General features: G+C 36.1%; 1 protein-coding gene across 5 annotated transcripts in view; it reads right to left on the bottom strand.

Moving 5' to 3' along the window:
* Positions 1–27,381, bottom strand: part of nectin1b (nectin cell adhesion molecule 1b) — a 276,075-nt gene that overhangs the window by 93,390 nt on the left and 155,304 nt on the right. For 4 of the 5 annotated variants that reach the window (XM_077248393.1, XM_077248395.1, XM_077248397.1 and 1 more), the window contains exon 6: positions 8,517–8,664. In XM_077248393.1, coding sequence (XP_077104508.1) covers positions 8,517–8,664 — 148 coding nt within the window. Of the gene's footprint in view, positions 1–616; positions 1,948–8,516; positions 8,665–27,381 lie in introns of those variants that run through there. The other variant, XM_077248398.1, reaches the window with a different exon arrangement.

The following is a 27,381-nucleotide window of genomic DNA, read 5'->3' as shown; positions in this document are numbered from 1 at the left end:
GGAAGTTGAAGTGCATAGCTTTGACTAATTGTGGTAATTAACACATTAATTTACACTATTAGTTAATAAAATATGTTATTAAGGAATTAATACATGATGACACGTTTAATTAATAGAAATTCATGTATTACTTGATCTATTAATCATATAGACTCTTTATTAGTTGCTGATGCAGTAATAATTAATTAATGGTTTAGTTCTTCATGAGTCATACATTAACTCATGATTATCTGTGCATTAGTTAAGTATGAATGCTTATTAGTGCACCCGTATTGTAAAGTGTTCCCAAAAAATGTAAACAATCTATTATAATAGTTTTAATTTTTTAAGTTTGACTTTAATGACCTTTTTTTCAGTGTATAAATGTTAATTTGCCATTTATTTATTTATTTATTTATTTATTTATTTATTTATTTATTTATTTATTTATTATTTATTATTATTATTATTATTATTATTATTATTATTATTATTATTTTATTTTTTTTTACAAATCTTTCCCCAATACTGCTGTCATTACCTTTACGGCAATCATTTTAGATTACAACTGTGACCATGCATAACCTTACCATCATACCAAAATCTACTGTACTTGCAATCAATGTTTTGACACATCTTTTGAGCAAGTTTCTTTTTTTTTATATCTAATGATGTTAAAATGGTTCCTAACAGAAGTAAAAACATAGATAAGCACAGAAACAACAGCTCTATCACTGAAACACCATCAAAAAGCAGACAAGGACTACTGTTCATCCCTGACACGTATTCTGAACATGCAGACAAATACATGCTTGCAAGGCAACACAAGGAGAGAAAAGAGACCATCGGAGGTAGGGAGATATGTTGTAGCATATTGAGCAGAGTTTCCAGTGTGGGTCAGTATAAAGTAGTTTTTTGTTTTAGAAGTAAAACTAAACGAGGAACCTCTTGAGGAATGATTGTTAGACAAATAACTTTTCATCAAAAGAGTGCATGATGAAAGTGCACACTTCAAAAAGCTTAATTCTGTAGCTTGCACACATCATTTAGGCCTTTCTTCGTCTTTCGTTACTGCAAAGTCATCCAAAAAAATACTGCGTTTGTGGTCTGGTCAAAACAGAAAAATCTTAAGTTGAGCAAATATTAGTTGAAAAATAATAACTTCATAAAAATGATTTCTGAGACTTATCATCATTTATTATAATATATAATTTTGTGCCTGGTGACATTGATATTATTCCTTGATTTATCTGATACAAACCAACATCTACAACTCATCCCTTAATATGAACGTCATTACGTCAAATTAATTCAATCATTATGTCACCACACATCATAGATAAATAATGTATTAGTAAATGTTGAAATTAGTATTAACTAAGATTAATAAATGCTGAAGAAGTATTGTCCATTCTTAGTTCATGTTAAACAAGGTATTTAACTAATGCTAACTAATGAATCTTACTGTAAAGTTTTACATTTTAAACTTTATCTCACTTAAAAAGTTTGAAATGTTACTTTGCTGACGTAAAACTTTTTTTGTTTTGTTTTTTGGCCTGAAAATCCTTGGCTTTGCACGAAGAGTCTTTTGTCGACTTCTATTGTCGCTCCATGAAGTATGGCGATGCTCACGTACAGTAATGATTTCACGGCAGTAGCTCATTTCTAACTGGTTCATCTGATGATCTTATGAATTACCCCTTGTTACCACACTCCCCAGTCTCCCCCACTGGTCTTTTGTGGAATTCATCACAATATTTTCTAATCATGCTCAAATGCTGCTCACACAGAGCTCGACGGACACTGCTAGGCCATCATGCCACACAGAGACTCTATGAGGGGAATTTCGGAAAGGAGGTTGACTTGTAGGCCGTGGCCTTTACTTTCCTGGTGGGGGATTCAGGCTTCTCTGGGGCCTCAGTCCCAGGGGCCTCTGGCTTTGTCACACAGCTATCAGCCACAGCAATGCTAGGATCCAGAGAGAGAGAGAAAGAGTGGTTACTGAAGCAAAGCAGCAGGGAAAGACAGTGATACAGGCAGAGAGAGAGAGAGATAAAGAGAGAGAGAGAGAGAGAGAGAGAGAGAGAGAGAGAGAGAGAGAGAGAAAGAGAGAGAGAGAGAGAGAGAGAGAGAGAGAGAGAGAGAGAGAGAGAGAGACTCATTTGTTCCTAATTCATTCCTCTGAGACAAAATCAGTGTGCTTTATTTGTCTCTTTAGACCTGTGGATTGATTGCGAGAGAGATGCCAGGTCTTCAGTCGACTACTCCATTTTAGGTGTCGTTTCACTGGGACGGCTGAAGGGGATTGACACAGATAAAAGGTGCGACTGGGTGCGTGTTAGAGCTACAGCAGAGCGCTTCGTTTTGACACTTATTGCAGCTGCACGAGGTGATTTACATTTGCCGACAAACACAAGTGCTCCATTTACTGCTGGGTGGTAAATTCAGGATACTTGTGGGAAAACAAAAGCACTAAGTTAAATTATGATGATTTGAAAACCCCCTTATATTTCCTTCATAAATAATGACAGTCATGGCAAACAAAATAAATTACATTTAGGCAGGGAAATAACACATCCTGAGTAAATCACAGAGGGACAGCAGAAGGAAGCAAACAAACAGCTAAGAGTCCTACGTGTGTTGTTATCCCAACAGCAAATGGCTGATGAAATTAAGGCATCCATTTAGTTTAAAACACATGGACTATTTTCAGAATATACCTCCCAGAGGACTACTAAGAACTACCATACACAAGTTCATAATTAATAGGAATAATGCATAATGAACAATTCATTCTAAAGTGAAGATCATGGATCTATAAGTAACTTTGCAACTAAGTGTCAACTAGCAGTCATTAGAGTATTAGTAGACTGTCTGCTTAATATCTGATTAGGCTACTCTTTATGAACATGACTATAAGTAACTTTGCAACTCAGGGCTCGACATTAAGCCTTTTCATGTGCTTGTCCTTCGGACAAGTAAATCTGTCATTCACTTGTCCGAGTAAAGAAGTAGCTTGTCCGGAATTTTTTTTTTTTTTTTTTTGTGTTAATTTATTCTGAAGCAATATTCTCATTGGTGTTCAATCAGCTTTGATATTTAAATCGGCATATTGTAATATATGCACCTTTAAAGGGCATCTTCTCCCCCAATCTTATTAAATGTATGCTTCATCTTTCATTTTAAATTCCTATATGATCAATAAATGCAATTATTTAGAATAATAATATACAAATAATAAACGTTGGAAAGAATGATACTTTTAAACATAACACTAAACCGCCAGTAGGTGGTGGCAGGCGACCGTCTTAATGAGTGAGTCATTGATTCATTCAATCAAACGATTCGTTCAAAAGGCTGATTCATTCAAGAATGAGACAGATGTTAATAAATGGGTCATTGAATCTTTGACTCAACCGATTCGTTCAAAATGCTGAATCATTCAGTAAAGAAATCAGGTTGAGTGTTCCTGTGAGATGCGCCGTGGTTTTGCTGTGATTTTGTTTGGAACCATTTTCGCTGCTGAAACGGAACAAAAACAGGCAATATTGCATCTAAAATGTAAGTGACTTAATTTTAACTGTTTATTGAGCTGTTGTAGGAAAACAATGTCACATTTCCAATCGTTATGGTATTCGGGAAAAATAAGTGAGGTTGCTTAACATATATGTTAAAAATATAAAAACTCCACATTTAGATTTTGTATAGGTAGTATGTTGTTAACTGAATGTGTGTGTGTGCTGCGCTCATTTGTGTAGATTTCTTCTCGAGAGGCTGCGCGAGCGTCAACAGCGCAACCTTACCGTCAGTAGCCTGATACATTATCCACAATTGATCGCAACTTACAATAAATGTAATAAAATCAGAATTATTCTCTCGTTTTAGTGATTCCCTAGTTATTTGTTTATTTTTGTTATTGATGTTCTAATCATGCTACTTCCGGTCGGGCAAGTAAAATTCTCTTTTACTTGTCCCTTCAAAAAATCCACTTGTCCCAGACAAGCAGACAAGCGTTAATGTCGAGCCCTGCAACTACATGTCAACTTATTCTAACCCTAACCTTACAAATCTACTAATGGCCTACTCAACAAACACTCTAGTTTATGACCCTCAAAATACATTTGTATTGTATTTAAAAAAAAATGAAAAGTCAATAAATGAATTGCATGTCATTTAATTCCAAGTGTCCTTGAATAACTGGATGGTTAGGATGCTTCGCACAGTTGAACACACCAGCACTCTTCAGAGCATCTGATGCCTAGTTCTGCATCCAAACCAAAATAATTCACACAATGAAATGGCATGGATTTTGAGAGGGTCTCAAATGAGCATCATCATTTCATCCCTGATGTAATTAAGAACTCAGGTGGATCCTGTGCCAGATTCCATGCACTCTCACACTGGTTTGCCAGGGCGATATTCCCATGAAGGAAAGAGCCAACACTCTCCTGCGAGGGATTCATTATCCTTTCAGAAGGACAGATTACCACTAACTTTAATAATCACAAGTAAAATGGGGATACACTGTAATATGGTGCTTTTGTCACATATGTCCACACATTCATCTCCTGTAGTTCATTTTTTTTTTTATAAGAAGAGTTGCCACATTGGATTTTGGCCTGCTCATTGAACATTTTAGGAAGGGTCTCAGAGGGAATACTTAGCTGGGAATGGGTTGCAAGTCCTGTTCAATATGTTTCGGCAGTCTCGGTTTAACAAATCAAAGTAGATTGTCAGGACTGAGTTACCTTAGACCACATCATGTCAAAAGTCAGTGTTATATGATGCAAATATTGCTGATGGAATCACCATCTGCTGTCAATACTACTTTAATGATCTTTTTTGAAATCATACATACTGTAAGAATGAAAGATATTGCTAATCTGCCTACAAAAGATACATTGATACATCTACTGATAAGACCGTTGGCCGCAAGCAATGAAAAAAAAACAATTTCTTGATCAGTATGATTTAAATCTAAACATATGTATTTTTAGCATAAACCTATTAAATAAATTTGGTTAGATTTAGCGTTTAATTTAAAAAAAATAACAATATAAAGTATTTTTATAATAGAAATATATGTAGTGTATCTTGTTTTTTTTTGGGGGGGGGGGTTTATTCTAAAATAAATAGAATAGATTTTTTTTAATAAAATAAATAGTATAGTATGTGTCTACGTACTTATTCATGTAAATTTTCATTTTGTATAAAAGTAAATAAAATATTAATAAATGTAATATTATTAGATGTGATTTTGCAGATGTCATGTTTCTGTCTCAATCTCAAGCATTTACGACAATTTTCAAGAACTTCTTCAGTTACGATGCTTTTGGGAAACAGCTTGTAATTCTATGATGATTTGTACAGTAGGTTCTTTTGGGAAACTCAGCCCAGAATCCTAAACTTATCATAAAAATAACCTTCTCAACCATAGATATTGGTAATCACCGTAGATCATCAAGGCCAAAGTTTTCGGTCTTTCCAAGTTTCCATGTAGCCTTGAGTTTTGTGAAGTGTGCGCTTAAAAAACGCCGACTGTCAAGTGTTCTGTTTATCTGTCATGCTCTGGGATTTGACAGGCTCTGGTGCTAATCTGATGTGCCTCCTGCAATCAGCCCTGATTGAAACACCTGTCTCTCAAACCAAGAAATGGACAAATCAGGTCTACATAGCAATCAGGAAGCCTCTTTATCAAATAGGTAACATGCTCTTAAGCAATCAAGTGCATCCACTAACAGCAAAATGAGAGATGCATTCATAAATGCTTCTTTCTTCAATATTTTAAGTGTGATGACCCCAAAGTATCAAAGGTATTTCTTTCTTTAAGGTACCCAGTAGCCCGCCAGGATGATGTGCTGGGTAATAGGCCTACTTTCAGAGACAAACGCTGAAATCTTTTGAAATCGGTCTCTGGCATTTCTGGAGTGTAAATCTTCTTAGTGACAATGATAGGCTCTGCATTATTGTTTTAACCTTCTCTTTCTTCAACCCTCGAAAGCAATTTACATTACTAAAAAGTTCATTAATGTTAGCCACAAATAATTTAAAATGCATTTTTGCTGTTACGTTAAATAGTAAATGTGATGTATGGATCCACAGATTTAGCCTGTTGTAGGGAACTTAGTCAATTCCAAGGAGGGCTGGGCGACACTAGCCTGGTCCTACCAGACTCTCGTACATTTCATTTGTACAGAAAGTCTGGCCACTCTCCATTGACAAGCGTTAACTTCCTTAAAGGCGGGTACTCTGTTGAGGTTTAAAACTATTGGATCTGCCCAGAGTCACACTGGATTTGTCATAACCAATCGCTAGCGTTAGCCTCAGCCGACTCATTCACCACTAATGGAGTGAGCTGGAAAATCAAACTTTTCCCGAACCCCATGGGGAGAAGGGCCACAACATCATGACCAGCAACAAAACTCAGCAAAGATTGTTCTTGATCCGGCTTTAAATTCTGTATATTCGGCAGCGTTGCCACAACGGACCGAATAGCTTCGCTCGTATCTTTCTCTGCCACCATTACTGAACTACAACTAAAACTAGCGCACAAACTAAATGTCATCGTTCTCAGCCACTCCCTCTGTTCGCTGATTGGACAGGTAAAAATTGGCCTTGAGAAAACCCACGAATATCCCACAAACCCAGACGAGGTACTGAAGGAAAGTGAAAATTGAGCGGAAGTACGTAGGAGGGAGGAGCCAGGCTAGGGCGATACATCAAATATTACAATTAGGGCTGTCGCGGTGAAGGAATTTCCCTTGCGGTAATTTTGAGTTGCTCAATAGCGCGATATGCGGTTTTACCGCCATTTATTTATTTATATTTATTTGTTGCTATATAAATACGTGTTATGATGTGGTCAGCATACACAAAAACAATGTAACCAATGTAACCGAAACTAAACAGCGTCTCTGCGCATTGAAAGACTGTCACTCAGCGCGCAGTTGTTACGCCAACGGACTGTCTCTGAGTGAGTCATTAAACCGTTCATTCAACGAAAACGTTCAAAAAAGCTGATTCCTTAAATGATGTTTGTTTAACTTTGAGGTCCACTTTTCAAGGCTCAGCTGGCCAGCAATGCTTCACTTTTGGGCAAAGCTGAAGCAATGCTTCACTTAATAGAGACCAATGGCATTGATTCAATGCGTGACTCGCTGCTTTCCCCCCACGGCTTCCTCGCGCTGTGTAATGCTGACCAGCGCTGACACCATTCATGGTAAATACCCTTACACGTTAAAAGGATAATAGCCTACGACAAATATTTCGCGTTCCTTGGAAACGGCAACCTTTTCACGAATATACATGACTTGACTTCAAAGACAGACGCAGGTAATCGCACGCGCTCAGTCGATCACATTCACTGTCTGTTTAGGCTTAAGTCCAAATCCACGAATCCTCTGTACAAATCACCATGATAAACAGTCTTGTTATCATTATTAACTTATTTAACATTCAATACACATGGTACGAACCACGAAGGGTGGCCTTATGAAAAAAGAAAACGCGGTTCGCGGTTGCTGCGGTTACTTGCATTCCTCTGCGGTTGGCCTGTCAGTAGCGCGGTACTGCAATATTGCGGTTATCGCGACAGCCCTAATTACAATATTATTGCAATATCTTTACTGAAGATATACAACTTCTCTATGGAATAAAAAATAAAAAAGGTAATTGGGACTGTATGTTTTGTCTCACAATTCTGACCATTTTTCTCTCAATTGCAAGTTTATATCTCACAATTCTGTTGTATAATTTTATTTTTGCTGCCTTCTAATTATAATAGTTTAGCTACCTTTAAGTGATTTTTAAAAGTTCCTTTTGGGTTTATTTAGTAAAAAGCAGTAAGAGGTCACTATAACTTGATTATCATTACTGCTGATTTTGAACAAAATTGTAATGTTCCTTGTAACAATAGCTTTTCTATCCTGATTAGATCTTTTTCATGGGAGGCTAAAATCACCTCTTTAAATTTTTCAAAAGCAAATACAAATGTGTGTGTGCGTGTGTGTGTGTGTGTGTGTGTGTGTGTGTGTGTGTGTGTGTGTGTGTGTGTGTGTGCGCGCGCGCGTCTGTGTGTGTGCGCGCGTGTGTGTATGTGTGTGTGTGTGTAATATTATAAAAATTTTGAAAAAAAATTTTTTTATATTGCCCAGCCCTGTTTCCAAGTCAAAACTGAAATATAGACAAAAACATATGATTAGAAAAATTCCCAAAATTAATTTAAAGTACAAGTCCGAATGTACATTTTATTTGCATTTCTAATTATTATATAATTGTATTGTTATTATTATTTATAATAAACCAGGATTGCAGCTGTATGTCGGTGGATTTTGATTAACAGCAGGAACAGAATTTGCATTTTGCTTTGTGATTTCACTGAAATCCCCCAAATGAAATACAACTTCTACTTGATGCTTCCCCTGTGTTACTGTATAGATTCCTGCAGCAGTGCAAGCTATTTTATTAAGTGGTGGGGACAAAATTGGCCATTGCAAAAAGTGCCCACAATCAATGTCACCTGTGAGGGAAGTACTTACAGATCGTTGTCTGTTTCTGTACGGGGCTTCTTTCCTCTTCTGTACACCATACATATTGTGACCACCACTCCTACAATCAGACCGCCAACCACCACCACTCCCAAGACACCAAATATTCCACCAGGAGGACCCTGTGGCATCGGCTTCTCTGCAGGAGAACAGAAAGAGAGAGAATTGTGAATCTTAGTGCTTGATTCATCCCATCAGAAATAAAGCATTTGAATCACAAATATAAGAGGTTCCATGCTGACACAGCACAAGCTGACCACAGATAATGAAAACATCACGGTGTTTACACTGCAGAATGAAGGAAACGCAGGATGGAATTCTCTGTTTACTTCTTATACTCAAATACATAATTTACTAAACAATTAGGCCTCAAATTGAGAACATGTTCCACAATGAAAGCAGCATACAAGTCAATGTTATAAAAGGCATGGTACAGGAGGTTAGAACTTAAAGAAGATGATGAGATGTTAGAAGCATAACAATGAAAAGGAAGTACAGCGATAGAGATTTTGACGTATATCCAATTTGAAAGAGAAAACAATGGCAAGGACTTGATTCTATACAATTTAAGATGTGAATGTTGCACTCAAAAATGTATTATTGGTAAGAATGTCATGAAACGACATGAGGGGGACAACTATTTCATTTTTAGGTGGACTATTCAACCAGTTATCCATACAAAGTAAAGCAGGCAGCAACAAAAAGCTACAAAAAGAATCGCCTTTTACAAACATTTTCAGTTTTACGTGTGCAAGGCACGGTGAATAACACTTTAACACATTATGTCTCAAAGGTTGCGAGAGGCTACGTTCTCACAACCTTGGAGACTGAGAGCAAATATATGTGTGAATTTCAGTCAATGCTGTTGAGGTGCGAAGGTAAAAAGGTTTCTTCTGTAATCCTTGCATCAGAGCTGAAAGCAGCAGTTCCCTTTGTATTCAGCGGATAAAACACAAAAGCTATACTGCAGTGCAGTGATCCCCACAGGCTAATAATGTTAGCTTCTAGCTAGATTGGATCGTTAACTTTTTCCTAAATAAGGTTGTTATGAGAATGCAGTCAACCAACCACATAAATATTGTATAAGATCTGCTAAAAGAAGCATGTTGTTTATGAATCTTTATTTTTAGCATCTAGGCTCAGTAAAAGTGCATGAACTTAGCTTCTTCCCTTGATAGCACTGTACTTTTAGATCTTACTATTTATGCAAAAATGGCAGCAAACAAAATTCGACATAATGCATTCCAGCAAATGCACATTTTCTCATGTAACCCAACTGAGCAGCTGTTTCGTGGGTGTTAAGCCACTGTTTTTTTTGTTTTTTTTCAGAATATTGGGGCAAATATTTTATGAAGACTGCGGCAGCTGTTTCTGACTTTATGACTGGCCTCTAGTTTTTTATCAAAAACAGTCAATGTTGGCAGCAAATGTCAACATTGTACTGTCAAGAGTATCACGAAAGTGGTGCAGTGTGATTGATATCCAGCAGGGGGTGAGAGTGTTCACAGTGGCACCATATGTGCTACAGTCAATCACGTCATAATTTGCCTACATAGACTAGACTACCGATCCAAATTATGTTCAGACGTGCAAAACTTAGATTTAATCACTAAATACAGGAGATGACAGAATTATTGTAGACAGGAACCAGGCCAAGAAATGTAATATAACTGAACACAATAAGTGAAAGAAAAGCTCTTTGTGGCTGGGTTGATACATTTCTATCGCTCGTGTCATAAATAACTTTTAATTATTGTTGTTTAATGGCATTCTGGCTTGTTTCGCAATAATTTGTGTGCTTCCATGGCTTTCTGGGTGATTGTGCTGTCATATACTGAGTGCTGAGTGTAATCGATTTGGTTGTTGGATTGATTTACATACAAGTGCTTTTGCAGCCAGGAAAATTTATTGCTCAGTGGTTGATCTTTCATAGTTCAAAAGACTTCATGGAGGTCTCAGGTACAATTCACTGAAATATCAGATTTGTCACTGTTTCTTAATTTTATTAAGAGAACGAACACTGAACAAAGGGAACTAAGGGCTTAAAGTACCCCTGTAGTCATTAATATAATCCCTTAAAACTCATGTTTGATCACCAAAAGAACATATTTAAAAGTTTTTTTTTCTTGAAAACAATTTCTTCATGCCTTAAAATAGCTCGAATTTAACTCTACACCCTTCCCTAATTTAATATACGCGGTTCGATATGGATATGCAAATTAGGCCCACCTCCGCTCACTCACACCAGCTCAGAGATCCACTCGTTGACGATCACACGTTGATGTGATTAGTTACAAGGTAGTTTGTGACATCAGAAACACCAGCGATTTCAAACCGCATTTTTCAAACTGTCTTTGGTTCACACTCAAAATGCAGTTGTCAAGTAAGTGAATGGCCAAAGCACATACAAAAAGTGATTCGTTTTTATTTAAAAACAGTGTCATGTAAACGACACCTAGAACACAGGCAAGCAGGAACAGGGAAAACCAAACTAAAACACAATCAAACTGAACAGAACTAAACATAACCCTAACGCACGCAGAAAGAGAGTATAGAGCAGGGGTTCTCAACTATGGCCCTCCAGGTCCATTTTAGCTCCAACCTTGATCAAATTCACTTGCCTGTACCTTTCTAGTAAGCCTGACGACCTTAATTAGCTTGTTCAAGTGTGTTTGATTAGGGTGGAGCAAAACTCTTCAGGAAAGTGGAGCTCGAGGGCCAGAGTTGAGAGCCCCTGGTATAGAGCTTTAAAATGAAAATGGTTGTCTCGAGAATAATTTGATGAAACACTGGAGTTCGTAATGTGATCTTGGACTTTTGATTGTAGGATTTGGTATCTTGGCAAATCTGAGCAGAGTTTGAAGCATTATTGAGATCTCTTCTGAAACTCTAGAGCGGGGTTCCTCAAATCCGGTCCTGGAGGGCCACTGCCCTGCAGAGTTTAGATCCAACCCTAATCAAACACACCAGAAAAAGCTTGTCAAGGTCTTCAGACCTACTAGAAAATTGCAGATAGGTGAGTTCAATCATGGTTTGCTGTAGAGGAGCAACAGGGATTACTGAGTTGTTGTTGTTTTTTTAGATACTTGCGTCTGCATTTTCTTTTAATTATCATTGCTGTCTAGAAGAAAAAAATGACATTTTCTAACTCTATTGGTTTTAAATATAAGACTGCTGTTAAAGTGAATTTCTCTTTGCAAATCTAGCGACTAATTCTGGGGTTCAAGCCAAGAAAGACATTTGGATCTGATATTACGTGTCTAGAAAAAAAGTTTTTATTCCCTTTCAACAAGTAATTGGCATGTCCCAAATATGTGAAATGAAATATAGATATTATGTGTTCTAATTATATGAGAATCAGTATTTTTCATTAAACTCTAATCCTCAATCACTGGCTGATCAAAGATTATGCACACAGATTTATAAAGTTTCACACTTGCCCAAAAAATGTGCATGCATACTCGCTGATTCAATAGTACTAGAAAGGCGGGCAGAAAACAGAATAATGCATTCTCATGAATCTTTAACTGCTGAGCACTCCATCAAACATCAAGGCACAATGACTTCCAGAGATCCTGAATTGAATGGCAGAGCTGCATTAGGATTCCATCCTCAAACAGAGTCTACCAACCTCAATAAGGCAAACCTGGGGCAGAATCAATGGCTGCTCCCATAGTGCTGTGAGAATCTCTAAACACTTTCAAGACTCTACTGTGTAAGACTCCTATCTATAACCCCCATGATGTCTTCATTATTATCTGACCATGACTGTCTCTCCTGACAAGACGAGCCATCTCTCCCAGGGGTGTTTTTCTCCCCCCAACAGCCTCTGATCGCTTGGCTGACTCTCTCTAGAACACAATGATGGACTTTCGGAGCACCACCTCACATAACATCAAACAATGGCAGCACAAGCCCCCAAACCCGTAAACCACCCCACACCGGCGCATACTTTGTGCTTGACACTCAGCGCGGACAGTGTAAGCAATTACATGTCACTTTGGGAGGACTGCTTTTGGGGCCCGCCCCGACTTCAGGCGCTGTGCTTCCTGCAGGCTACTTAAAAGTCATGTTGTCTGAAACCTTCAATTGGAGGGAAAAATGCTCGCTACTTTCCGCAAATATGCTACACTTCAGTGTCCTTCAGACATTTTTAACAGTATTGGGGGCAGAAATCATTTATTTATTATTTATTTATTCATTGAGACCTACTAATTCAACTTAAAGTTCTACTTAAAGTTCAGCTGCTGCCTTAAATTTCTAAATACAATCAAGTTGGCTGTAAGTGATTTTTTTTTTTTTTTTATGTTATCGTGCCTAATTGGATCTTTTATAGCTTAAAAAAAATAAAGCCGAAATTGGTTAAATTATTTTGATGAGTTAAAGTAATGGAATAACTGCTGCCATTTTGCGACGATTGTTTTGTACACTGTAATAGATAAGATAACAAACAGGTACGATTTTAAAACGATTTTCATCTCAAATCAATATCTCTCATCCCCATAAATTATTTAAATGGTGAAACACCATGCAATAAGTCGTATGAATGTCCCATATCCCTTAAATGTCAGTCTAGTTTTAACTTTCTTTCAGCAACTGCTTTCGCTTTGGAAGCTTTCCATTTAAAGAGCTAATACAATACTTTGACTCAAAGATCAATATTTAATGTCTAATTATTTACTTATGAGGCAAGTAGTTGTATAATAAGCAGGATAATGTACATCCAACCCCTTGGAAAAAAACCCCTTCAGAGTGATGCAAAACCATGTTCACCCTGTCTGGGTTTATTCTGTGATAACAACCAGCTGGATGTATATTATCTCTTACGTATGTTGTCATGACTTATTAATGATGCCATATTTTACAGTGTAGATATGTTAGATAAATTATTACATAATATTAACTTATTATGAAAAGTAAAGCGTTTTAAACATATCAAATGTCTTTATCCCCCCTTACAATTATGATTTTGGTCTGTCATTCAGAAGTCTTGATGTTCACAACAGTAAAAACTAAAACCATAAAACACAGTCAAAAGTGTAATTCTATATCTGCTAAATGCTTGATTCTGATCGGTTGCAAATAGGATGCCATTATTTATCAGGAAAACGTGGAACCTTTCAACAGCCTGATGGGAAAATATTTTTTTTAAACTGTTTTTGACAAAGCTTAACCATTCAACTGAAGTTTTAGAGAAAAAAAGGTTAATTTTGTACACTGGCCTTTTTTTCTGAGTGCGTGCGTGCGTGTGTGTGTGTGTAAGTGTGTGTGTGCGTGTGTTTTTGTGTGTGTGTGTGTATGTGTGTGTCTGTGTGTGTGTGTGCGTGCGTGCATGCGTGCGTGTGTGCGTGCGTGCGTGTGTGTGTGTGTGTGTACATAAATTACTTGAGTTTTGCATTTTTGTTTCCTAATCAAAATGCCACTTGATTTACCCATGTGCAGTAATCTGCAGATCATTTTAAGGCAACATACTGAGAAAAAGGGGCAAACAAGATACTGTAAGGAAAGAGAAGGGACTTTCCTGCAACAAGTTTTTTTCCTAAAACTGTAGTTGCCCTTTGGGCCTGTTTTCAATTGACTTAATGCAGCAGCCAGACATAATTGTGTGTTACATAACACAACACACACAATGAAGAAAATATTCAAAATGCAGTTTTCCTGTTAAGGAACCTCAGATAGACTGTGGATACTGTAATTTTCTCATTGAAAACTTTTTAAATAAAACATTTTCTTTCTTTTTTTTAATAAACATAACAGCTTAAAAATTAGCTTTTTCGATATGGGTGTGTGTAATTTATATTTTAGACATTATTTTACTTAGTGTTTGAAAAAAAACCATAGTAATATCTGAGGGATCCTGGGGTAAATTAGTCTTCCAGGTTTTGACGTCACGACTGCAGCACTCTGACTCTATACTGGGAGTGTCTCACCAAGTAGCCAATCAGAACATTTAAAATCTTTTGGGGTGATCAAATGAATTCATGCTGGATTACCAATACAAAACAAAACAACAAAAGATTGTCTCTTGTTTTTCTCTTAGCAACTTATTATTTAATGAATAATGCAAAAAACACTTTAATGCCACCAAATTATTTAATTTATATTAGATTTAAAGTAAAATATTATTGTATAAGGTATTTAGACTTGTTATCATTAAACTTGTTTTAAGAATAAATTGCACTCAGTATTCATTAAGGAAATTACTATTTGCAGTTAAACACTACTTGCAAACCTTTCCTCCTTTCACAAAATAAACTTTTCACTTTAAAGAGAGAGAGAGAGAGAGAGAGAGAGAGAGAGAGAGAGAGAGAGAGAGAGAGAGAGAGAGAGAGAGAGAAAATCAAAAAGTCCAGTTGTGTAAAGAGATGTATGGTCATCCTGGCGAGAGATGGAGCAAGGCTTTGTTACGGCAATTCTTATTAATTACCTTGTTCAACACCTAGCTCTATGAGGGATGGAAAAATCGATCCAGTTCTCAAAATGTATAGCTAAGCATACAGAGGGAAATTCAATTAGCCCCTGCAGGTGGTGTTACTGTGGCAAAGCCATGCATGCTGGAAGATTCAATTAAACTTGGGAACGCATGATATATTGAAACATCTTTTTAGACTTAACTTTTTCCATTAAACTTTAAGGTATGATCTTTTTGATTAATGCCTGAGGATTTGGATTATGGAACACCTGTGCTTCAGGTTTGAAGATGCAAGATATTAAAAAGATGATTTTTCTTTCTTGTGGGATTTCCTGCCTCAGATAAGGCGAGACATCCCATAAAAGAGTTAGTGACATGTTGCTCATATTCTCCTACTCAAAAATACATTAACAATGAAATCCATACATTCAATAATGTCTTCTGTGATGAGAAGGATGATGTGCAAACAAAGCATGTTGCTCCCTAAAAACGTAATAATATTTCTGAATTATTTATTGACGTTTGTAAAAAAATAAATTAAAATAATAATAATAATAATAATAATAAACTTTGTATTTTGAAAAGAATATATATATATATATATATATATACATTTTTTTTTTTGTTGAGAATAATGATTAAGATGTGCACATTCATTTCAAAGAATTCAAAGGGAACTTAAACTGTGTTTTATGAACTAAATGTGTGTTTTAAAATGGTAAATGGTAAATGGACTGCATTTATATAGCGCTTTCACAGACTCAAAGGCCACCAAAGCGCTTTACATATTTTTATGTAAAATATATTTTATGGTCACATATTTTTATATTTTAACCTGGAAATTGATATGAATATTTATTTTTTATTTATCATGGAAACTCGTTAACGTACCCGTGTAAACTGCAAAATTGCAAATCAGTGAATATGGTGAAGTCATGTGCACGCGTGTAACGTGTTCAGTCTATAGGTGTTTAATGTTTCGTTACAAAGTGACATCGCCAACTACTGGCCTGGCAGCATAATACAGCGTTTTTAGTCGTTTTTGCGGATCTGTGTGAATGACAAACGGGTCTTTATGAGAAGGAAAAACGTTTCCGTTTTTAGTACATAATTGTCGTGTAAACGTACCCTTAAAACAAAAGATTGAAGACCATGAGATGTATATAGGGCCTATGAACTGAAACTCCATGTCAGCAATCGTTTAAACGTTTAAGGGGAAACACAGTGAATGCTTAAATAAAACACAGCTGAGCACTCCATCAAGTCTTCACATCTATGAAATCTCTGAGCAATAAAGCTGTCCTCTGGGATGGCACATCAAACTTAACTTTTCTAATCAGCACATAACCTGAATCTTTAGTATCAGCCATCTAGAAAGAGATACATAAAGTTCACAGCAGCAGAAATGACACTGCAAACCCTTTAAGGCCAAACCCAAGGGACTCAATATAATTCTTTAGTTGTTGTGATAGCATGCGGTATAAAGGGCATTGAATTATGTTGGAGTTAAATAATGGCCTATCAGTGCAACTGCATTACAGACAACAGGCTCTTTTCTGCTGTAAGAGCACCAGGCCTGCCCAGAGCTGTGATCAATAGGTTTGTAATGCGCTATAAACTTTCAACAGGCGGCTGGGCTGGCAAGCAACTGCAATGGTCTCCCGCCCGTCTCCAAAGCATGACAGCCTGTTTGTCGATCATAAAAGAAGAATCACAGGGGCCGTATTTGACAGCCTTTCTGCTATGATTGCTCAGTTATGGGCATTCGGTGAGCAAACTAATTGAAAATTCTATTTGTTTTGACATTTGTAGCCATGAGACAACAATAGAAAGTCCAATTTGGGGGGGATCCCAACTGAGTTACCACAAGAGAGGATCTGATGTACTTTTACGGGACTACTGGAACACACTTCACAATTCTTAAAGTTCTATAAAACCTTTATGGTTTAATGTGAATAAATGTTCTATTGTGTATAGGGCCCTATTAAATATATCAAATCCTCTGTTATCTTTTTTCCATTTAAAATATTTCTGGATTCTGTTTGATGGTTTAATTAATTGTTAATAATCAAAATGGATTTTTAATCAATTGAATTTATTTTAACAATTTAATGTATTGACATTTTTACAATAACATTCCCTTTGAAAAGTGTATTATTATTATTATTTTTTTCAGAATGGTCTGTTTACAGTCCATCAAATATCCAGTCCTGTTGGCAGAGGCTATTTACACTAGTTCCGTCCACCATTGTGTGATTGAGCCACACAAAATTACAAAAGAAATCCAGTTGGGTACTGGAGCAGTGGTGTGAAGAGTTCGGCGATTGACGTAAGCTTTTGATGCAACTGACCTAAGTTGGAATCCGCCTTTTTTCCAAACTCATTATTCCTTTTCCCATCGCATGTCAGCTTGGAGAATCATTTATTGTAAATAGAATTAAGAAGATCTTTGAAAAGTGGACAAGTGCCAAACTAGTATTTAACTAAGATTAATAAATGCTGAAGAAGTATTTTTCATTCTTCGTTCATATTAACTAATGAACCTTATTGTAAAGTGTTACCAAAACATTTTGGTCACAGAAAAACTATAATAGTATCTCAATGGTACTAAAATAACACTGGTTCACTAAAATGTAGATCTGAATTGATTTTTGAAATCATCTGATTGATGTACAGTATGGCCAGATTTGACCTTAATAGAGGGAATACAACGGGAAGGGTTAGGTGTAGGGTTTTGACAGGGACAAAGAAAATGTCTCAATGAGGCAGGATCCATTTATGATTTTAACAAATATAATATTTGTCTGTTTTATAATATACTACAATACACTGGTGTGCAAATGGTATTTGGCACTATTTCACTTATAAATACTTGTTTTTTAGTTGTTATTTTTTTATTCCTGTTGTCTGTTTTAATTTTTATGGACTGTGTGTTATGATGTACAAATGTATTATCAAAACAGTGGTAATCAAATTAATACATGGAACTTTTAAAATGTATTCAAATGAAATTTGAACAATTCCTTTCATTGTTTGGCAAACATAGTGAGTAATAAACAAAGTTTAAATTAAAACATGTATGGGAAATTGTGTGATATTTGTTAAAAAATATGTGCACATGGTATTATATTTGTTCTTATTACATTGCGTAGTATATTCTACAATATTAAAATATTTCTGTCATCATTTTTTTAAAATTTTAAAATTTTTAATTATCGAACCTTTATTTTGCCGTTTGGTTGTAGTGAAGGCCTTTGAGTTTCGGTGTATCTGATGATAGTTTTATCAAATAAAATGTTGAAATACTCATGTAAAGTGCTCTCTCAGAGCAGCTCTGGAGGTAAAGTTTGTGTGTTCATGTCCTCATATAGTGAGACAGCAGATGCTAAAAACTTCACAAGCGTTACGCATGCATGAGTATGAGTATAGCAGACCAAACGGGGCCGCTCATTCACTCCGAGGCACGCAGAACATGCAGACTTCATATATAAACTGCAGTCTTTTTGAAGGTTAATACTCACAGACACTAGTCCATAATGGCAATTTGACTAAGTGTACAGCCCTACTTTCAAATTACTCATCCAAATGTTGCCAAATTCTGTGAATAGCTGCATTATACAGTAAATTACACGATTTCACCCATGTTTTCTACATCGCCCTAGGCTTTAACAATATTCCCATTCTGTGCGTTCAAGACACATTTAAGCTACCAAAAGATTAAAAAAGAGAGCAAATATTAGCAACCCACCTAATAACTTATGTCCCAAATATATTTCTTTTCCTATAAATCGTATTTATGAAAAAGAAAAGAAACGAAAAGAAATGCCACTTCTGACCGGTCTCAGATGGTGAAATATTGTCATTGATTTTCAATGAGAGCAGAGAGTTCACCCAGATATAGACCTGTGGCGTCCCTGTCAGCAGAGTGATGTCTCTGACCTTGATGATTAGTGATGCCGGCTCCTCCTGGGTGGTAGACACCTCCATCACCTGTCAAACCCCTCGGAGCTGCTCCCTGGCCTCAGCTCCTTAACATTTTGTCGTGGAAGGTCCTTTGTAAGTTGTAACACAACATCCATTGGTATATGCAACGTATATAGTTTTTAAGGCTGAATTGTTAACATCCATTGGTATATGCAACGTATATAGTTTTTAAGGCTGAATTGTTAACATCCATTGGTATATGCAACATATATAGTTTTTAAGGCTGAATTGTTAACATCCATTGGTATATGCAACGTATATAGTTTTTAAGGCTGAATTGTTAACATCCATTGGTATATGCAACGTATATAGTTTTTAAGGCTGAATTGTTAACATCCATTGGTATATGCAACGTATATAGTTTTTAAGGCTGAATTGTTAACATCCATTGGTATATGCAACGTATATAGTTTTCAAGGCTGAATTGTTAACATCCATTGGTATATGCAACATATATAGTTTTCAAGGCTGAATTGTTAACATCCATTGGTATATGCAACGTATATAGTTTTTAAGGCTGAATTGTTAACATCCATTGGTATATGCAACATATATAGTTTTCAAGGCTGAATTGTTACATGGATATATTAGTCCATGTGTGATTAAACTACCAGAAAATACTATGGTAATACCATGTTTGAACATGAGCTACAATGACACGTGTATTCTTTGAAGTGCCTAACATGGTACATGAATACACAATGTATATGTTTAAGATACAAGTCTGTGTTATACAATGTAAGGTCAATCCATCTCAAGTGAATTATCTTTATTTACGTCTTTATTTCGAGTGATATATATATAATGAAAATGTGTGTGTGTGTGTGTGTGTGTGTGTGTGTGTGTGTGTGTGTGTGTGTGTGTGTGTGTGTGTGTGTGTGTGTGTGTGTGTGTGTGTGTGTGTGTGTGTGTGTGTGTGCATTAATATATATAAAATATGTACACAATTGCACTTGTGATGTGAGAGCTTGGCTACGAACCCCGTGAAAGACGAGTCACGATAAAAGAGCTTGAAGACAAGATTTCAAAAACAAGCTAAAATGTCGTGGTTACGATTGTTTTTATGTCACATTTGCTTTTGTTAACACTATATGGTAGTTTTAGGGTTTAGTGTAGGTGTACGTAATTTTCAAATGGATAATCGAGCTTTTAGCGCCACTCACCGGACATTTCAACTCAGAACTTCGGTGATGCATACAAACTCCAACGTAATAACACGTTGACATTTCACTTCAAAACGTGCACAACGCAATGTATTTTGCGTTTAGCAAAGATTAATGTTGCTACAGTTACGTTTTTCTAATGAGCCTGGGCTTATATATATAAATACATAAATGCTACCAAAAAAATAACTATGAACAACAAAAATGCGGATACGAATAATTTATTAAAATCTGAAAATTTGTCTAATGGCTCTTTCATGTACAGCACACAGTGTGCCAGACATCAATGTGAGATCCAGCTTCTAGACTCCACATGACCTATCAGTTTCTCACTCTGCAGATGTGAACTTGTGCTCTGTATCTTACATCATGCTGAGAAGAATCAGATTGCGGCGGAGTTGGATCAAGGGAGAAACGCTGGTATATTAATGTATGATGGTCACAGCAGGCTCTTTCCCCCTCAGTGTGATACAGGCCACAGCGCCGGTCACAGTTCTCACAGGGTGGCTAAGGCTGGGCCAAGCAGATTTGCATTTGTTTATCATTTGAACTTTCCGCGTTATTAATTGTGCCATCATTCTCAATCCCACTTCACTGCAAGGAATCCGCCACTGGTTAGCAATGTGTTCCTGTTTGTGACCACTTCAAGTTGTGATTGATTATTGATGGTATCATATGGTTTTGACATAAACAGTATTTCCTGTTTAGTATTATATGTGTGATTACGATCGTTACGAGATAATCATGGACCACCATTTTTTCCGTTGGATCCTTAATGAATAACACATTAACCCTTTTTCAAAACCTAGTAAGCTGTCTTACTTGCTACTGCCTTCATAGTCAACTGCGTAATACGGCATTACCATGTGCGTTCATAAAAACTGTGTTTGTTTGTTTTAAAATCTTATAAATGTATGAGATGGCAAGGTGAGCCTTTTATTATTGATACAAATACTTTAGCTAAAATAATATGTTTTTAATAATTGTGAGTTAATACTCGCTTAAAACGATCACTTTAGCAACGTTTGTACTGTTTTCAGTTTATTTTGATAAATAAAATAATTTTTGTTCAAAAACGTACTGTAATTGAACTATGTTCATGTTAAAAAAATAAAATAAATAAAGATTATAAGATTCTTTAAGATACCATGATAATTGAATATAGCTTTACAGTAGTAACAATAAATATGCTATTTTATTATGTGATAGAGATAATCACCATTTTTATAATGAAACCATCATATTTAAAAATATGACGTAAATCATAAGGTGGAGATCCAATTTGATATACGGTATTTGCAATCTGAATCTAACATGTCATGCCAACAAATGTACAAGTCAGCCAGCTATTTATTATCATGTTAAATAAGTTTTCCTTTTACCCTAATACTTTTAAATATTCTTTCATTATTAAAAAACTGTTGCAATCAATACCTTGAACAAATTTGAAAAACATTAACACGACCTTTGTCTCAAAATATAGTCAACAATTTTATTGATTCTCATTTGTTACATAAATCTAAATTTTTACATAAATCAATTTTTAAAAACATTAAAAAATTTGATCAAATTAGCACAGAATCAACTTTGCTTTGCTGTCTGTGATTATGTCAAGGATCAGCTCAATTCTCATGTGCAACAACATGCAAAAGTGCTGATCTGAATGTATGTGCCATCTAGTAGTTTAAAAGAGAATGAAGTCAAATGCGCCTTTTACCCCGGTGTACCCTATCTTTACACCTCTGCTAATCTGGATGTACTACATTGGTCATGTTATCATTGTCATGTCACCTACCAGGATCAGTTGTGTCAATTCACTGACAATCACAAATCCTCTCCTGTAGCCTCATGGGATATAAGTGTCCATTAGATGCACACTTCAGGATCTAATAGTAAGTAATCCGTGTTTTTTGCCTACTTCTTTATGAATACTAATTTGGAGATACTACTCTTTTTATATACAGTACTGTTTTGTGTCTACTATATAGACATGGATGCCGCCATGGTTTTGGAATCTTATTGTTCTTCCTAAGACTCCTGTGTCAGATCATGTTAAGAATAGGCGCTACATGCATGCAAACATCTTGAATTATTAGGCACACTTCCTTGTCAGTACATCTCATGCAGAGCGTGTACCTTTGGTGTGAGAATGAGAGGGGAAATGCAATTGTTATGTGAAGGGTTCTGTCAACCTACAGCTGGGTATTTTCCATCCTGGTCTTTTACCCTTGTGCTAACATTTTTTAAAGGTTCAAAGTGGCAAGGCTCCACTGTAACATGTTAGTCACACATTCTAGTACGAGTCACGCATTAAAATGAGAGGCCAAGAAATCAACTTGGCCCACCTGGACCAGACCTCTTCCAACTGATTAACAGTCTGTCACCATGACTGGCATGCCTGTGGACTTAAATGGAAACGGGTTTGTTCAGCTACTGAATGTTATTTTCTCACATGTTCTCATTTGTGTCCATGTACAGCAATCCAAATGTTCATGGACATCCTCAAAACAGCTCAATGTAGCGTTCTTAATTACCTTATTTATTCATTATTTTTTAAGAATACATTAAATGACTGTAAAATGTCATGTGCACTAGGCTATATATATATATATATATAACAAATATATATATATATATATATATATATACACACACACACACACACTCACACACACAGACCATATGACATTTTTTTATATGTGACTTTTATTTTTTAAATGATCCTGAAAAAGGATTAGTTTGAAATATAAATATTTGTAACATTATAAATGCCTTTACTTTCACGTTTGATCAATTTAATGCATCCTTGCTGAATGAGTTAATTTATTTAAAAAAATAAAATAATCCCAGTAACCCAAACTTATGAACAGTAGTGTATATATGTGACCATAAAGACACTTACAATATTACAAAATATTTATTTTTAAAACTTACTAGTCTTTTAAACATTCTATTCAAAGATTCCTGAATAGAATCACGGTTACCATAAATGTGACCCTGAATCACAAAACCAGTCTTAAGTAGCACGGGTATATTTGTGGGAATACCATACATTGTATGGGTCAAAATTATCAATTTTTCTTTTATGCCAAAAATCATTAGGATATTAAGTAAAGATCATGTTCCATGAAGATATTTTGTAAATTTCCTACCGTAAATGTTTAAAAACATTTATTTTTGTGAGTGAATGCAGCACAATCGCGAACATAAATGGACAACTTTAAAGGTGATTTTCTCAATGTTTCGATTTTTTTGCACCCTCAGATTCCATATTTTCAAATAGTTGTATCTCGGCCAAATATTGCCCTATCCTAACAAACCATACATCAATGGAAAGCTTATTTATTCAGCTTTCATGTGGCGTATAAATCTCAATAATAATAAAAAAGACCCATAAGACTGGTTTTGTCATCCAGGGTCACAAATATTAAGTAAAAAAAAAAAAAAAAAAACATGTTCAACATTGTTAATAAAAACAATTATTGATAAATCAGCACCAAATCAGCATATAACAAGGATTTTATAAAAGATCATGTGACACTAAAGACTTGGGTAATGATGCTGAAAAAAAAAAATTCTTAATTATACCAAACTTTTGCCTGGTAGTGTATGCTGTATATTGTATTCTATCTTCACAATTTTTGACACAAGAAGGCTCTTTTCCATTGATGCACCATCAAATAGCAGGGTGCATCTACAAATGTGTAAAAACACACTTCCATCTGGATTTATGTGGTGCACATTAGACAAAACAGCTTTTTGTTGAGCTTTTAATACTGCACCATGCCCATCGCCAACAGAAAATGCTCCAGCTGGCCCGAATTGTTTCCCAAAGGGTGAACCTGGTGTTCGTCTCCAATGCTTACCACAAGACACTAAACCAATGGCTTCTCCATACCTCGCTCCAGAACTCCTGGGCACCTTTCAAGCAAACAGACTGAAAGTTTAGTAACTTAGTCATGCCATCATGGCAATGAAAAGAGAATACGTCTGCCAATGATAGCCACCTGTTCCTTCCAAAGTCTACAGTGATGGGTATGTCATTACAACCTCACACTCCTGGTGCCAAGACACTGAAACATCAAAAACAGAACCGTCTCAAGAGAGAGAGAAAAAAGCATGGGCAATGAATCGTGTGGGTACGAAGAAGATCTGCAAGCAATTTATGCAGAGCAGCATTGCTCCTTTTTATTTCCCCTTGTTTTTTTCCCATGTGGGCCAAATACCACAGGCCCCAATAAAGAAACAGAAATGTGGTTTAATGAAGTTCATAAATCTGTGTTATTTGCTGCCAACTCTGAGCGCCACTTAAAGCGTCTGCAGATCCTTCCCTTCTCGTTCACCCCATGCTAAATCCACGCTCTCATTAAAGTTACACGTTTTCAAGCCTGTCTCCTTCAGAACCACAAGATCTTGATGTCATCCTGTTTTCCACTGCCCGTTTTCCACTAACTCTCCATGCAGTAAGACAGGCTGACTCGTCCTGGCCGTGTCATCCATCATGCCCTTTCGGTCTCAGTTCCTAAGGCCTCTTGGGAGAGCGACTCTGATTGTTTTTGATAGTTGTTCTTCACTACTCTGCAGAGGGCAACACTTCATTAAGGACAAATTGCTAACACCTGGTATGTGTTTATTAAGACAAAACCAGCCACGTTATTGGCTTCTGAATCTACTGGTACAAGGGGAGAAGCACCTGAGGCCATTCAGACTCTTTGTGGCCCATAAACAAATAAATCGCAATAAAAGAACCACCCAGCTGCTATACCCTTCTTACGAGACGGTAGGGCTTCTAATAATGTCGGAAATTTTTCTTTTACGAGTTTTTTTAATATGAAGGCATTAATATGGCATTTGTTTAGTTCCAGTAACACACTGTACAAAGACGCACCGTTGCAGTGTGATTTTTTTCCGACAGTGCTTCTGGGCTTTCTGTTTACAATGAGTAACGCTTTTGTAATTAAATCCGTACTTTGAGCTTATGAACAACCCATTCCTTCCCACAAAACAGAGATGGATAAATAAATAACAGCTGTGTGACCACTATAATGCGGGCACACAATCAAAATAGACCATTGTGTCCATTGTTTCCTGTCAGTCCAGTAAGGTCCAGCAGGAGATCTCTGTCTACAGGTAATCATCCCCCAAATAATCATTAAAAGAGATCATTAAAATACCACAAACTGGGCAACCTAAGGCTTTCCAGCAGGCTGGGTGCAACTAACTACCTCAAAATGAGTGTGCCATTCAAGCCTTAGCATGATGTCCATGCAGGAGAGGAATAGCACGAATGGTTGGACTTTTCCTAAAGCCAAGCGTACAGGAATTTTTTTGTCCTTTACAATTGTTGCTAATCAGATTGTGCAATATTGCTGCCTGGTAAAGTCATACCTATGTTGTACAAGTCAGGCATTTGTTATTATGACAAGTTGCACACTCAAGCTGGAAACATAACATGATCTCTTAGAAAAAAGGGTTCAATGGGGTTCTAAATAGAACCCTTGGTTTCTTGAACCCGTTATGCTAAAAAGGTTCTATATAAGGACAAATGTCCTGAATTGTTTCATGTTTAACATGTTATTTAATTTTTTTTTTCTTGATAAAGCATATTTGCAAGTGCAAATATAATTTATAATTCATAAAATGCAATTGAATTTAAAAAATGAATTAAAATAAAATAATACATTAAAACAAAATCCATAAAATGATCTTATAAAGTTTCTATATATGAAGCAACTGACATAACCTTGAAGGTTCTTTTCTTCTAAGAACTCTTTTCTTTTCTTCTTATATTGTGTAACAACAAACCCAAAGAAATAATGGTTACTCTTTATTTTAAGATGTCCGTGTTACAAGAATACATATTTGAGTAATAATCATTAACTACTTAAGGTTAAGGTTAGGATTGGGGTTATTTAGGGCTAGTTGCATGTAATCATGCATAATTATTACTACAGTTACTACATGTAATGTGTAACAAGGACACAGTCAAATAAAGCATTACTGAAATAACTTATAATGTTATCTATATTATCCCTTTCAACATTGCAACTCATGCATCATCTAGAAATTCTGAGTTTTCCACTTGTACAACTTTGCTTGATCGTTTATATACTTGGAACTCTTAATTATAGATATTTCTGACTCCACTTAAAGGGCACAGTAAGATCTTGGGTAATACCCAAGGCTATTGACATGAAATTCAAAAGGTATTGTAAAAAGTCAAGCAAGCTCTTGCAATAATGTTGTTAATGTTTTGAATTTCGGAAACTATCAAAACATGGCAAGATTCACCTCATGGCTGATTGATTGGCTGGCAATGAGAATGTGACACTAAAGTCAAAACTGTGACAACAATCGTATGCAATATGCACCCAGCTATGTGCATTAAGACTTGCACGTCTGTTCATGAGGATATAAGCAAACCCTTTTTGTCAGCACATCTGAATTATCACTCTGATGGCTGGTTAGAATTCTCTCCTTTGACAGCTGAAATCACACATACATTTAGCTCTAATTAAAACACCAGAGAACATAAGGAACTGACATGTTTTCAGCTGGAATAAATTGAAAGGCTCTGCATAAAGATTACAATTTGAGCTTTGAGTTGATGGGGCAAATAATACTTTCATGAATTAAAAAAAGTATGTGCTACTTCATTGTCCATACAAGGTTTTATTTATATTTTATCATATCAAAATCTGCCATTGCTCACGTGTCAACATTTCAGAATAAAAAGTGAAGGAGCAGTGGCGTTCAGTTCCTGAATTATTCAATAATTGAATCAATTGCTCATTCGTAACGTTCTGGGCTGTGTCTAAGTCCATTTTTTATGCCCTTCCCTCGCTAACTTCCCTCCACCCATCTCGTTTACTCGGATGTATGTCATTGCTTACGTTGCAGAACGCAGAACACTTGCAATGTGTTTAAATAGAATGCTCTAAGCCAGGGATGTACAAACTTGGTCCTGGAGGGTCACTGTCCTGCAGAGTTTAGTTCCAACTTGCCTCAACACACCTGTCTGAAAGTTTCTAGTATGCCTAGTAAGACCTTTATTAGCTGGTTTAATTGTGTTTAATTGGGGTTGGAGCTCAACTCTGCAGGACAATGTCCCTTCAGTAGCAGGATTGGACACCCCTGCCCTAAAAAAATCGGTCAAATCGATCTTGCTCTCTTCCAGTCCAAATTTGACTCAATATGAATGACCTGCACACATGTGGTGAGGGTGTAGCTTTTGGTTTGTTAGAGTCATGAGGCATATGCATACAATATATTTAGACAGCATTAGTTAAGGTTATAA

The sequence above is a fragment of the Siphateles boraxobius genome, unplaced genomic scaffold (assembly GCF_051911475.1).
Source record: "Siphateles boraxobius isolate OS27281-9 unplaced genomic scaffold, OSU_SipBor_1 30, whole genome shotgun sequence".
In the NCBI taxonomy this organism is placed as follows: Eukaryota; Metazoa; Chordata; class Actinopteri; order Cypriniformes; family Leuciscidae; genus Siphateles; species Siphateles boraxobius.
Note: the sequence above shows the minus strand (reverse complement) of the source record. Positions and strands in the feature narration are given on the sequence as shown.